Source organism: Eleutherodactylus coqui, chromosome 9 (genome assembly GCF_035609145.1).
Source record: "Eleutherodactylus coqui strain aEleCoq1 chromosome 9, aEleCoq1.hap1, whole genome shotgun sequence".
In the NCBI taxonomy this organism is placed as follows: Eukaryota; Metazoa; Chordata; class Amphibia; order Anura; family Eleutherodactylidae; genus Eleutherodactylus; species Eleutherodactylus coqui.
This window is the reverse complement of record NC_089845.1, coordinates 89,642,696-89,658,282: the sequence shown is the minus strand read 5'-3', so window position 1 is coordinate 89,658,282 and position 15,587 is coordinate 89,642,696. Positions and strand designations below refer to the sequence as shown.

The following is a 15,587-nucleotide window of genomic DNA, read 5'->3' as shown; positions in this document are numbered from 1 at the left end:
ATAATTTCCTTTGGCAATGGAATCTGTCTGGCATATGCCGGACCCAAACAACGCCAGACGGACCCCACTGCCTATAATGGGGATCATCCGGTCTCCGGTAAGCCGTCTGACATTTTGCAGGATGAAATTGCATAGCTAAGCTGTGGGTTAAGCACAGAATATCCCCCAAAATGGCATGGACCGTGGTGATACCCCTCCCATCCCACAACAGGAAGAAATATTTCACTGTTCTCACTGTGGTTTCTTGTATGTTTAGGCATTGATTTTAAGACCAAGACGGTCCTCATGGATGAGACCCCGCTAAAGCTTCAGATCTGGTAATGAACACCATTCTTCCATGCAATGTATTGTTGCCAGCCATTGCTCCTCACTCTGATGTACGACTAGATCTAATATCATGCTACCTCTCATGTGGGTCTATGTGCAATGGGGTTTCTTCTATGAAGCATGCTCATTGCAATGTTCCTGACGTGGTTTGTAAACAGCTGCCATGCAGAACCAACTGTGTGTACAGATGTGTCCTCCCTTAAAGGGACTGCCCGGTTATATTACACCGTCCCTTTAATAGGACTTTCATTATGAAAACAACAAACAGGACATTATTTACCTTTCCTTTGCTGCTGGGATCCAGCACTGAGATCTCGGGCTGGATCAGTCTTTACGATTACACCCTGTATAGCCTAACCAGCGTTGATTAACGCTTGAGTGGAGCTGAGCTACCATGTCAGACCGACACAACCAGGACGAGTATTGTGCTATGTCTGGAAAAATAAAATGTTATAGCCTTTATCTAATCTCAGACAATGCCCTAAAATTTAGTTACTGGCAAAATTATTTTAATTGTTTTGGTGAATTTCGCCCCACCCCCTCCCCGTTAATACAAGGAATGTGACCTAATGATACACTCTTCTCTTCCTCGCACCATAATGTACCTTGTGCACCGGAGCTTGTCTGCGGCTGCAATGGCCATCATAAGAAAATTACAAATAACAAGAAAAGTAATTTAGGAACTCATTGGTGCATTAGTGTCCCGTCATTGAACAAAGTGCACATTCTGTAATGCTGTAACTGTGTGATGGGTAAGGTGGCCGCACCGCTCCGCTCACAAGCCATTAGTCCGGTATGAACAAGGACCGCCACGGTAATATGTCATACAAATGATCTGTTGTTACGGCAAGAATCGGCCTAATAGAATGGTTTACCGTTAGCCGTCCTCTGATCGTGGGTTATTAAAGCCGTTACAACATTGTAGAATGATCTGATCTCCTATTATAGGGGTCCCTAGTGGATCTCCGCAGTAGCAGGCCTTACCGCCGTTTCACATATGTTTTTCTTGCAATTTTTTGACCGAAGTCAGAAGTGGATTCAAAAGGAAATAAAAATCTAAAGGAAGGATTTGCTCTTCTCCTTCCAGAAAACTGCACCAAAACCAGCGTGTGAACCTAGCTCTAATGCCGCTTTTAAATAATCACACGAACATATGATTGCAGCGTATTTTGCATGCAGGTCTTAATACACTGTACCAATCTGCTCCCATGTTGCCACTCACGCATATTACACGAAATGTGCGCAATAACAATTGCAGCATGTTGTATCTTGGCACGTATTACACAAGCCATGATTGTGCATGGTGATCGTCCGCAAGTACGGCTTGCAGCAAGTAAGTCTCATGCGGTTGGCACAAATTACGCTCGTGTGAAGCGACCTTGCTCCGTGTTCTGTGGGCTATGATATGGACTAATGTAAATCTGTGTATCTATTTACATGGCCATATTTGTCATGCAGCGTGCGCCATTTATTTTGCCTCCACAATCCCTAGTATTATTTTCTGTTGTGCGAATACAGATGCGTATTTGCCCAGTAGCATCGTGTATGGCATGTGCGGAAACTGCACCAAACATGGAGGTTGCAGAGTTGGAATATAAACCCAGATGGAGCTGCTTAGTTTCAGGATGATGTGGTTATTCGGCTGCAGTAACTGTCAGTCAGGAATAAGAGGAGGAGTAGATATACTATATCACACTATGAACCTCTAGAACTCAGCTTTACCAGTCAGATTTCTCCAAAACTAGAAATCTCAGCAATCCGATATCCCGATTTGAAAATGCATATGTAGATTCACAAAAACAAATTGCGATGATATTCTGTACTCTAGGGGTTTCAGGGACGGGATTGAGGTGGTCGGCATTGTATCCTGCTATGGTCCATGATTTCCTGTGTTTCAGGGACACGGCCGGACAGGAGAGGTTCCATACCCTAAGTGTCAGCTACTTCCGTGGTGCTCATGGCTTTATTCTGGTTTATGACATCACCAATTCCAGCTCCTTTGAAAATACTTCATTATGGATGAAAGACATTAAAATGGTAAGAAAGAAGTGTAAATATTAAAAATAATTTCTTATAAAATGTAAGTCCCTCTTCAGAAACCTGAAAGTTTATAAGCTAGAAATACTGTATAAAGCATTGAATTTGTGGTAGGTTTCATTCAGACTTTTACAATTAAGGCCAGGCTTACACGAGCGGGTCGGATTCTGCGTGTGAATATCCGCAGCGGAAAACCTGCGAATGATCACAGAAGCAAATCGCATATGGTTGCATATGTGTGCAGTTTTCCACACAGAAGGAGAGCGTATCGTTCACGTGGCAGAAAGATCGCAAGTGGGGAATGACGTTAGAAAGTTACGCAACCCCCCGGAAACACCCTTCTATCGTTCAGGTGAGCGCCCAGGCGACATTCTCTTGTGTTGTCATGGTGAGAGCTGTTCTCAGGGCCTTCAGGACGGGAAACTTCTACCTTGGCTTGGCTGGTTTTATACTACTTGTTTTGGAAGTAGTATAAACCACTTTAAAACAAACACTTCTTCTTGTGGAGGAAGAGCGCAGGAGAACAAGCGGAGGTTGCAGACAGCAGCCTGGATGGGTTATTGCTCCATAGACTCTACTGCATTGTCTGCCCACAAATTTCTCTTTTCTTTATTGCGCTTTCCAGCAACGTGCGTTTGAATCCGTACCCATATACAACCACTGTGGGGCGAATGCATCCATAGAGAAAAATGGAGACCCAACACAGTAAAATAGAACATGCTGCACTTTTTCTTCCATTCGCGGAATTTGCAATTCTTAGCCAGAAGTGTGTGCGAATTGGCAAAAGCCATGTATTTCAATGCAACTACCACGTATTCTACATGCGGACGGCGATCGCGGAATCCGCAATTCAAATCCACTCGTGTGAGAAATTTATCCAGTAGGACTGTAACAACATCCTTACAGTTAGAGTTTAAGCCAGACAGAAGCCGTGTGCTTACAGGACCTGTGATGTCACCATCATGTGATCAGTCACTGCCTCTGAGCTCATTACCTCACACCTAACCCCAACAGTACATCATGTTAACTCCCTAAATGCCAGTGTACATATCAACACCTAATCACTATCCTGTTTCCCCAAAAATAAAACAGTGTCTTATATTAATTTTTGCTCCCAAAGATGTACTAGGTCTTATTTTCAGGGGATGTCTTATTTTTCCATGAAGAATTATTCACATTTATTGTTGAACAAAAAAAATGACCATTATATACTGTACAGTAGTTGTCACCACAAACCAGCATAACCAGACAAACTGTGAATCCTATCAAGTATTTCTCCTTACTACCATTATTTCCATGTACAACACTCGATGGTACATTTACTGATCCCGATATTTATGAACACAAAGCAAGATTTATTCAATGACGGTCATGTCATCATCTTCTGGAACATCATCATGACAATCCAAACCCTGAATTTCCTGGTTCTGACTCCATTTCTTTCAGAATCATTGGCCCAAATCTCTCATGTCTAGCAATAGCACTGTCCCTAAATGAGTACTTCTTGTCTTGCCTGACACACAGGGCCACAGAAAATAAGTGCTGTAAAGTACCGGGCTCTCCCACACTGTCTGGAGAATGTAATGATCACCCACAGCAGTTCCTGGACCACTTGTACATTAGAGATGGTATTGCAGCTTCCGGCCACCAGGGGGAGTTCATCACAGCAGACTCACACAGCAGGGACAGTGCTAGGTCTTACTTTCGGGGGAGGCCTTATATTTAGCACTTCGGCAAAACCTCTACTAGGTCTTATTTTCAGGGGATGTCTTATTTTCGAGGAAACGCGGTAGTGTACTATATAAAGGCCAATCGGAAAGGTTGAGCATTCAAAATATTTCAGACTTCGTGGGATACAGTTTACGCTACTGTTACATAAAACTGTTATTATTTTATCCATTTAATTACAATAAAGAACACTAATGCCTCAAAAGTGCGTTGATACTGTGTGGACAATGTTTGCTATATTTGTGGGGAAGTGACATTTGCTAACCAGAAGAAAAGTATGACTTCTCAAGTGAAAAAGGCATATCATCTTTACTTCGGATGCAAGATTGGCGACCAAGACAAGCCTTGGGCCCGCATGTATGCTGTGCTACATGAATAACATAGCTTCCACAGTGGTTGAATGGCAAAAGACCATCAATGCCATTTGCAGTCCCCATGGTGTGGAGAGAGCCAAGCAACCATACAAATGACTGTTACTTCTGCTTGGTTCCTCCTCTTTCTGGCGAGATAACGAAGCAAAAGAAGTTGAGAATACTCTACCCCAACATTCCGTCTGCATCAAGACTAGTTCCACGTGGTGAGGGACTTCCTATTCCAGAATCTCCTCTTGATTCAGCTGATAAGGATGAGGGTGAGCCAACCTGTTCTTCTCTTGGTCCGTCAGCATGCAGTGATCCAGATTTTCACCTGTGGTGCTCATCAACCTCACACAGAATAACACAGGAAGAACTAAATGACCTGGTTCGTCATTTGGACGTATCCAAGAACAAGGCAGAATTGATAAGTTCAAGACTCCAACAATGGAATATTCTAGAAGAAGATGTCACAATTCCTTCATATCGAAAGCGGCACCAGCATTTTGAGCCTTTCTTCAGAAAAGAAGGTAACCTGGCATACTGTTCTGATATTGAGGGCCCCATGAATGCCTTAGAAATCACTCATGACCCACAAGAATGGGGACTATTTGTAGACTCTTCGAAACTGAGTCTTAAGTCTGTGCTTTTGCAGAATGGAAACAGTCTTCCATCTATTCCAGTAGCGCATGCTGTCCACATGAAAGAGACGTACGATAACTTAAAGCACCTACTGAATTCAGTTGAGTATAACAAGTACACCTGGCACCTCTGTGGTGATTTGAAGGTAGTTTCCCTTTTAGTGAGACTACAGCGGGGATATACAAAATACATGTGTTTCTTATGTGAGTGGGATAGCCAAGCATGGGAATTGCACTACTTGCGGAAAGAATGGACTCGCAGACAAAATGTAGCAGTTGGAGAGAAGAATATCCAGCACCCAGCTCTGGTCGAGGCTCACAAAATCCTGCTACCACCCCTTCACATCAAACTAGGTTTGATGAAGAACTTCATGAAAGCCGTGGACCGGACTTCACCAGCTTTCGGATACCTTCATGAAAATTTCCCTCGACTTAGCGAGGCAAAGATTAAAGAGGGAGTTTTTGTGGGTCTTCAGATTCGAGAGCTCTTCAAAGATAACCGCTTCAACAACTTGCTGCAGAGTAATGTGAAAAAAGCATTTCATGATGTAAACAATTATTGCAGATTGCAAAAAAAAAGTTGCCCCAATTTTGCATTTTGACTGTCATGTTCGTGTTGAGCACATATAAATTCATAAGAAATGACTAATTTTATTTCAGTAGCATAACTTTTGTAAAACTTTGTTGACCAATGGCTGAGCAGATTTTAGGAGTTTAAAAAAAGATGGCTGCTATTTTCCCCTCAGGAAAAGCACCAATCTTGCTCAAGGATTGTATCTAGTATTGCTCTTTCAACTGAAAGCGCCTGAGCTGCAATACCTTGCATGAAAGCAGGTCGGCTTATAGTTTTATCAAAATGTACAGTAAATACGGTAGTAAATATAGAAGTAATCCAATTTAAAATAATCCATATATTCAGTGTTTACATATTTCTTTGCACACGCAGAGCGCTGCTGTATTTTTTTTTGTATTTGTTCCCTTCCCTTGAGCTGCAATATTTGACACAGAAGCCATGATTTCAAACCTCGTTATAGCCCCTTTAAATGAGGGGTAATGGATGTAATAGAAAAGATTCCTTTGCTCGGGAACACTCTGTGTATTAGGCATTGTTCACACAAGCGTGATTTTTAGCGCATTATAGGTGCGTGAAAAGATCACTTCTGAAAGAACCAATGGTTTCCTATAGAAGCGTTTACATGAAGGGTTTTTAGATGCACCTTCAAAAGATAGGACATGCGTAGCTACAATTCTCACATCTAAGGTCCATGCTGCGAGAAAAGATAGGACCTGACCTGTCTGTGGTATGTGCTGCGCAGGAGTTTCCATAGACTCCTATGGAAGCAGAAGTCCATGGAAACTCGTGTGCAGGAAAAGAAGATTTCTGCCGACCAACGGAATACCCTGCTGCTCACAGCAGGACATTTAAAACATGCTGCCCTGAAGCACATTTTAAATGTCCCGCTGTAAACTCCTATTAGTCCCATCGGGGATGAGGGGAAGCCCCGAGGGTTCCCTTAATCCCCTCGGGGACTAAGGGGAATTAACAGCGGGACATTTAAAATGTGCATCTGGCCAGCACGTCTTAAATGGCAGCGGGATATTCCTCCAGCTGGAGAATTGCCCAGCAGCAGGGGCAGTAGGGGGACTCCCTCCACCTCTCTCCCCAAGAGATTTCCCTACAGTGGAGGGAGCAGAGGGGTGGCGAGGTTACAGGGCTTACCCCCAAGACCGTGGGAGGAGAGGGCAGGGCTAAAAAGATGTGTCCTTTAGCCCCGACCCTCTACTCCCGCCCCCTCTCTTTGCTATGGTGAATCCCTGTGAGAAGCCCTATAGCCCCACCTCTCTCGAGCCCCACCCACTCCCTCTGTGCTACGGGGATATCCCTCGGGGATCCCTAGAGCAGAGAGAGAGAGAGAGAGAGTGGGGTTATAGGGGATTAGTCCATAGCAGGGAGAGAGAAAGCGGGGCTATGTATTAATCCCCCATAGCAGGGAGAGAGAAAGCGGGGCTATGTATTAATCCCCCATAGCAGGGAGAGAGAAAGCGGGGCTATGGGTTAATCCCCCATAGCGGGGAGAGAGAAAGCGGGGCTATGGGTTAATCCCCATAGCGGGGAGAGAGAAAGCGGGGCTATGGGTTAATCCCCCATAGCAGAGAGAGGGTGAGCGGGGCTATGGGTTAATCCCCCATAGCAGGGAGAGGGTGAGCGGGGCTATGGGTTAATCCCCCATAGCAGGGAGAGGGTGAGCGGGGCTATGGGTTAATCCCCCATAGCAGGGAGAGGGTGAGCGGGGCTATGGGTTAATCCCCCATAGCAGGGAGAGGGTGAGCGGGGCTATGGGTTTATCCCCCATAGCAGGGAGAGGGTGAGCGGGGCTATGGGTTTATCCCCCATAGCAGGGAGAGGGTGAGCGGGGCTATGGGTTAATCCCCCATAGCAGGGAGAGGGTGAGCGGGGCTATGGGTTAATCCCCCATAGCAGGGAGAGGGTGAGCGGGGCTATGGGTTAATCCCCCATAGCAGGGAGAGGGTGAGCGGGGCTATGGGTTTATCCCCCATAGCAGGGAGAGGGAGAGCGGGGCTATGGGTTTATCCCCCATAGCAGGGAGAGGGAGAGCGGGGCTATGGGTTAATCCCCCCATAGCAGGGAGAGGGAGAGCGGGGCTATGGGTTAATCCCCCCATAGCAGGGAGAGGGAGAGCGGGGCTATGGGTTAATCCCCCCATAGCAGGGAGAGGGAGAGCGGGGCTATGGGTTAATCCCCCCATAGCAGGGAGAGGGAGAGCGGTGCTATGGGTTAATCCCCCCATAGCAGGGAGAGGGAGAGCGGGGCTATGGGTTAATCCCCCCATAGCAGGGAGAGGGAGAGCGGGGCTATGGGTTAATCCCCCCATAGCAGGGAGAGGGAGAGCGGGGCTATGGGTTAATCCCCCCATAGCAGGGAGAGGGAGAGCGGGGCTATGGGTTAATCCCCCCTAGCGCTGCACTCTCTCTCCTCCTGAAGCAGCTGTCCTTTTTTTAAGCAACACACTGCTCCAGCTCCATTTTCACGCACATTAAGCTCGGGTCTTCTGCGGGGGAAAAATTGCCCATTCACGCGTTTTTTGTAGTGCAGTATAAGCGTGATTATTTTGCGTGCCTATACTGCGCTTAAACCACGCTCATGTGAAAGAGGCCTTAATTAGAGCCCAGAACAGCTAACAAAGATCTGCTATCACTCTGCACTGTACTTGGATTGCCATTCATTTTAAAGCATATGGGTTTTCAGATGATTCTTCCGGATATGCTGCAGTGTGTAGGCATGAGAAATAACATTATTTCTGGCCATTATATGACTTGTATTCTGCATATATCACAAGTTTTCCCCACTTCAGGTTGCATATTTAATTCTTAGTTCCCTGTAAGCTGGTGAGTGGAGACTGCTGCTTAACATGGCGAAAACGGTAGATTCTGTTCCTTAAAGGGGTTGTCCCGCGAAAGCAAGTGGGTCTATACACTTCTGTATGGCCATATTAATGCACTTTGTAATGTACATTGTGCATTAATTATGAGCCATACAGAAGTTATTCACTTACCTGTTCCGTTGCTAGCATCCTCGTCTCCATGGTGCCGTCTAATTTTCAGTGTCTAATCGCCAGATTAGACGCGCTTGCGCAGTCCGGGTCTTCTTCTTTTCTGAATGGGGCCGCTCGTGCCGGAGAGCGGCTCCTTGTAGCACCGCCCCATCACGTGCCGATTCCAGCCAATCAGGAGGCTGGAATCGGCAATGGACCGCACAGAAGCCCTGCGGTCCACCGAGGGAGAAGATCCCGGCGGCCATCTTCAACCGGTAAGTAAGAAGTCACCGGAGCGCGGGGATCCAGGTAAGCGCTGTGCAAATTTTTTATTAGGTCCCTGCATCGGGTTTGTCTCGCGCCGAACGGGGGGGGCTGTTGAAAGAAAAAAAAAAACCGTTTCGGCGCGGGACAACCCCTTTAAAGAGTACCTGCACTTTAATGCTGGAGCACTCGTGCTCTGTCGACCGTTTTTAGCTCCTTGTGGCAGTGGAAGATGGCCCCATATCGCTTTATATGGGACAGTCTTCAGCTGCCAGGAAGAACTGAAAACGGCCGATGGAGCACGAGCGATGCTGGAAAGTGTAGGTACTTTTTAATACTCTGTAATACACACATAAATAATATCAGCATGTATGACCGTGTACAGCAGTACTATGCAGTGTTTTGATTTCAGTAGTTGTAGGATAGTAAATTACCTACCAGTTAGGTGCTGCAACCACTTTTCCGTGAGTCTCTGCTTCTGGGTCTCTCCTCCTTCCTCAACTCTCCATAGACTTCTATGGGCAGTATGATACATCACTTTATTCTATTTCCTGTTTTCCTTCTTGATATCTATAAACGAAAAAATAGAAAAAAATAAACCTATTATATGTCACAGCATTCTTAATGAGCCGTGCGATAAAAATATTATATCCGTTATCCCACACAGTTAATGGCCTAAAAAAATTTACAAGAATGCGAAAATTTATATTTTTAATTCACACACCTCCCCAAAAATGCAATAAAAGTGATGAAAAATCACATGTACCCCAATGTGATACAAAAGATAACTACAGCTTGTCTCGCAAACAGCAAGGTCTGCGGCAGCTCGTTTGGCAAAAGAAAAAAAAAGTTATGTATATAAATTTTGTATTTCCGTAATAGTATTGACCCAAAGAATAAAGTTAGAATATTAATTATATCGCACGTTAAACGCAATTTAAAAAAAAAAGAAAGAAAAACTGCCAAAAATTCAGTTTTTCGTCTATTCGTCTTGCAAATAATGCAGTACGAAAACTATCAAAAAGTTGCATTTACGGTACCCCAAAATTAAAATGTTATGGATCTTGGAATGCAGCAATGCAAATTGAATTTTTAAGTGTTTTTTTTATTGTAGAAAATTAGTAACACATTAAAAAAGTTTATAAATTTTGGTATTGCTATAATCGTATCGACCCACATAATAAAAGTAACCCCACAAAAGAAACCCTTAAAAAGGCAATTGCAGAATTTTTGTTTTCTTTTTCCATCCTCTCCCAAAAAAACTAATAAAAACTTAAACAACACTTTATATGTACTCCGAAGCAGTCCCATTAGAAGACACGACTCATCCTGCAAAAAACGAGGCCTCCTTTGGCTATGTCGAAAAAAACAAACTATAAACTAAGTTATGGTGCTCATAGGCCAGGTTCAGAGGAGTCCAGTGCTGTAGTTTATAGACTCGCATCATTCTCAGTTTCCATGCTGTCAGCCATGGAAGTCGGACCCATCGGTACCTGGCCTATGAGCACCATAACTTAATTTACGGTGTTCTCATGTGGCGACCGGTCCCCTTTAAATTAGAATTGAAGAAAAAATCCGAAACGTGTGAGCCTTCTTATTACTGCCTTGTAATTTGGCAGTGATTTCATTGTTAGACTGCCATGTACAATGGATACCTGCTCCGTACCTTCCAGAAAGCTATCCATTTAGAAAGTCACTGTCTCTTTGCAATTTGCTTTTGTGATTCAGAAAGCTGGAGAAGAAGTGGAGGTAGTTCTCCTGGGAAATAAGTGTGACAGGGAAGACGAACGGGAGGTTTCGAAAGAAAGAGGGGAAAAGGTAAGCATTGATTGTCTCTGCATAGAAAAGTATTTGAGTTAGCCGGGTACACTGCATCTGTAAGGCGCCTGACCATGCAGCTCCGTCATTAGGAACTAATGTTGCTTAGAATGGAATTCTCATTCTGCAATATTGATTGCACCTTTTTCTTAAGCTGTAAGTTTGAAAAATGTGTTTTAATTCACGTATTAAAGTTTTATCCATTGGTTAAAACTTTGGAAGCTTATTTATTACACATTAACTTTATTTGTTACTGTCTACAAAATGGAATGTCTGTGTAGGCTACGGAAAGCCTGTGTGCCTCCCTGTATTTCAGAGTTTTGTATCTTCTGTGCTATTGTTTCTGCTTAAACTAAACCTTTATATAAAATGTGTGCAGTTTGGGTTTTATATATTTTTTTTGCACCATTAATCCAAATAAAAAAAACAATCATTTTAAATAATTGTAATTTTAACTCCAGAGTATTTTCATCCTAACCGACCAGACACTTACACTTTTTAGTGATTGTGTGCATAATAGAACTTATTTTACTTGTTGGGCTGTCCAAATAAATTTTACACGTTTTTGTGACACATAAGGCTTTTTTTATACCTTTTAGAGAAATATAGATCTTTTTTTTTAAGCCACATTTGGGATAAAGTGCACAAAGGATTTTTTTTTTCAAGTTACAGTTCTTTATGTTTAAAGCATACTTAACTTTTCAGGAGACTTTCAGAATGTTATATGATGAACGGCACTATATGTGGCCACTATATGACTTGTATCCTGCATTTGTCCTTGTTCCTGCTCCTGTTTCCCAGATTAGCTCAACCTACTCCCTCGGTTGCGCACCCATATAGACCTGGCCTAGCACCTCCCATCCTTGCGGAATAATTGTGCTCTTTGCCTTTAGTCAAGCTCTACTACCAACAGCTCCTCCCTACAAGATTACTGCTGTCAGTTACCGGCCTCTGGCTAAATTCTGACTACGCTACCTGCCTGTTCCCTTGTACTGCAACAGATACCCGTTACTGACCCTTGGCTTTCCTAGACCACGCTATCTGTCCGCTCAGGTTACAACACGAAGGTCCAAACTCGCTCCAAACCGTTACAGATATATTGGAGACAAAATCGGGCAAAAAAGGGTAAGAACTAGGAGGAAAACAAGATGCAGCGCAGCAGGCAGAAATCCAAAACTGGCCAGGTCAGAGAGAGAAGCAGAATCCATCCCACGAGCACACTGAATAACAGCAGCATTAAGGGTATGTTCACACTGTGGATTCTGCTGCAGAATTTTCTGCACGGAATCTGTATGTAAAACCGTGACAGAAATCTTGGGCTATTCTGCTGCAGGTTTTGCTGCAGATTCAAAGGTGGATTGAGTCTTGTCAATGGGCAAAATTCACTTGCAGATTTTGATGCATGTCATTAGAAAGACGTGGCATGTCATTTCTTCCTGTGGGTACGCACAAAAAAAGAAGTTCCGTACATCACTTTTTGACCATTGACCGGACTAAATCCACTGCAAAATAGCTGCAGATTTTTGCTATGGTTTTACAGGCGGAGTCCACCATGTGAACATACGCTAAGTGGCCCAGCAAGGCTGTATAGTCAGGTAGATCAGTAAACCGTATACAGCTGAGTAACTGAGAACATAAGTAGAGTTAACTCCTAATAATCTGAAAGCCTCCCTGGGTGTGGTACCATAGATCTAGTAGAGCTGAACAGGTAATGAAGGAAGGAAATCTGCAATCCTATGCGCTGAGCAGGCCAACAACTTCTCGTCCGAAGTGCGGCTCAAGAAACCTTCCAAGTCAGCACACTCCTTAAAGGAGTTGTCCCGCGAAAGCAAGTGGGTCTATACACTTCTGTATGGCCATATTAATGCACTTTGTAATGTACATTGTGCATTAATTATGAGCCATACAGAAGTTATCAGAAGTTATTCACTTACCTGTTCCGTTGCTAGCGTCCTCGTTTCCATTGTGCCGTCTAATTTTCAGCGTCTAATCGCCAGATTAGACGCGCTTGCGCAGTCCGGGTCTACTTCTTTCCTCAATGGGGCCGCTCGTGCCTGAGAGCGGCTCCTGGTAGCTCCGCCCCGTCACGTGCCGATTCCAGCTAATCAGGAGGCTGGAATCGGCAATGGACCGCGCAGAAGCCCTGCGGTCCACCGAGGGAGAAGATCCCGGCGGCCATCTTCAACCGGTAAGTAAGAAGTCACCGGAGCGCGGGGATTCAGGTAAGCGCTGTGCGGATTTTTTTTTAGGTCCCTGCATCGGGTTTGTCTCGCGCCGAACGGGGGGGCTGTTGAAAAAAAAAAAAAACCGTTTCGGCGCGGGACAACCCCTTTAAGCACACTAATTGCCTTGTTCAAAAAACCTTTAACCGTTTTTCAGGAACCAGTCATGCAAAACTGCAAAAAAACAGGAAAACACTCAGGGAGGATACCAATTTTCAAATGTTTCCAGAAAACAAAGTAATGGGAAAAGCAATTACTTGATGGAGACATAGGAGTACCATACCCCTACTCGACGACCCCACACCCAAGGGTAATCCAAGCAGGCACATCTGCAACAGAATAGAACACTAATCCCAAGATGAGTCCAAACGCTGCCTAGTTTTATTGAATTGGGGTGATCAGTAATAACACAGAAATACAGACAGGTAAATAGGCAACATGTTTTAGGGGTGTTTCAACATTCCCTTTCTCAAGCCAAAATGATGCACAGCTCTAAGGCCTCCTTCACACGGGCAACACGGCATCATCACACGGTACATATATTACTTCACCTAGAAGTGCTGTCCGGGCTCTGCTGCAGCTTCTTCCTAGTCCCTGGCACTGGTTTTCTTCATCTCTTATGGCTGGGGATTCGAAAAATCCCCGCCTCTTGGAAGCACTGACTCTGATTGGTTGCCGGTTAGCCAATCAAAGCCAGCGCTCGATGAATGGCTGTGATTGGTTCATCGAGTGCTGGCTGTGTTTGGCTAAGCATAAGCCAATCAGAGGCAGCGCTCCCAGGAGGCAGGGATTTTTGCAATCCCCGGTCAGAAGAGATGAAGGAGAATAGTGTCGGGGACTTAGGGAGAAGATGCAGCTGGGCTGACAGCGCTTTTAAGGTGATGTATACTGTTTTTTGTTTTGTTTTTTTCCTGCAGCTAGGGCTTAGATAAGGGCTTTGACAGTAGGATTTCCTACTGTCAAACTTGCATTGCACCACACAAAAATCGTGTTTTTATGAAATGCAACAGAGAGGAAGGCTCCATAGGGAAATGTGGGCTACAAAACCTCGCGAGTCATGCACATATCGCCGGACCCACAATGTTTTTGTGTTGCAATGTTTTGAAGCATGCAACATCTGATGTGTGAATTAACCCATAGGAAAGCATGGGCTTTACATACATGTGATTTGTAGGATTGTAGCAACACGACAAAATTGTGCGACTTTGTCGCCCGTGTGAAGGAGGCCTGAGGGTCATATTATTGATTATGAACAAATCTTACCTGTTCAAAATAGGGCATGCCAGATACGGTGAAAAACATCCCACAGCACAAGATGCTGCAGGCCAGAAATTGGAAGTGACGTGTGGCTCACCAACAATTCCTGTTTGCATTCCACCACGGCCATTACAGTTATAGTCCAAGGGTGTCTCCGAAGCGTGGAAACACCCATATGGAATGAGAACAGTTTGACAGATGGTGATCCAATTTTTCATATAATCTGCGGGGGAAGGGGCAAACCTGTTAGGCCATGTCACCAAAATGACGTGCGTTATGAATGCCGCCATCTTGGATTCAACTCTAATTTTTCCAGCTGGACCACTGTGTTCTTCATACCCCGGCTGTTCACGGAGCCCTCAGCTGGTATACAGCTGAACCGCTGTGTTCTTCATACCCCACCTGTGTTCATGGAGCGGGATACAGCTGAAGCAATAGTATAAGCTGTATCCTGCTGTGAACTCCTGATAAGCATGCTGAAAGACAACAATCAGCGACTGGTTAACAAAAACTGCACAATGTCAGTGCAGTTTGACAAAATGATTTTCGCTCAAAAGACTGCTTTTTAGCGATCATTGTTGTGTCTAAATGGGCCTTAACAGCATGTAGAGAGATGTGTTATAGCAGCTTCTTGGGCCATTCCCACAATGGACAGGAGACAACCCCCTGACCTGTATAGGAGAATGTTCTATACATGCTCTGCAGTCATTTTGCAGGGAGCGGTAGTAGATAGTCACAGCTGGTCACCTATTGTGATTGGTGGCATCTGAGTTAAGGCCCATTTACACTCAACAATTATTTATTCAAAAAATGGCTTTTAAATGATAACCATTGCATGTAAATGCTACCAAAGTTTGCTTTACAGCCAAACGATGATTTTTAGTTCAGCATAAAAACCATTGTTCAGCTGGCCAGCTGATAGCACGGACCACAGGCTGTGATTCTCCACTGGAGCGCTGATAACATTGTATTCAGCTGCAGTCCATTGGGAGAACAATGGAGCTGTATACAGATAACAGACCACCCGCTGTTATCTGCATGCAGCAAAGGGAGCTAATATGGATACTAATGCCCATTAGTAGCTTAAGTAGTTTATGCAAAATGATCGCTCAAATTGTCATTCTCCTGATCTTTTAAACAAATTTTGAGTGATCATCTTTGCGTGTCAATGGGGCTTTACCTTTCAGTGTAATCCTGCCTGTGATGTTAGTGAGCAAGTGCAACATACGGCCAAATTTCTCATCCGATATCGCGCTCGCCCATGTGAATGTAGCCTGACTGAAGAGATCTCATATTGCCATCACAATGCCTGTTTTTTCTTAGGCTTTTACAGTATAAACAGTAAAGGTCATGTTGACATCTTATCATTAACGTTCTCTGTACAGA

The 15,587-nt window shown here is 44.4% G+C and overlaps 1 protein-coding gene across 1 annotated transcript in view; it reads left to right on the top strand.

Moving 5' to 3' along the window:
• LOC136578209 (ras-related protein Rab-8A-like) overlaps window positions 1–15,587 on the top strand; it is a 30,626-nt gene that overhangs the window by 5,995 nt on the left and 9,044 nt on the right. Inside the window, exons 2-4 of the mRNA XM_066578042.1 lie at window positions 257–317; window positions 2,226–2,364; window positions 10,633–10,722. Of these exons, the coding sequence (XP_066434139.1) occupies window positions 257–317; window positions 2,226–2,364; window positions 10,633–10,722 (290 nt within the window). The remainder of the gene's footprint in view (window positions 1–256; window positions 318–2,225; window positions 2,365–10,632; window positions 10,723–15,587) is intronic.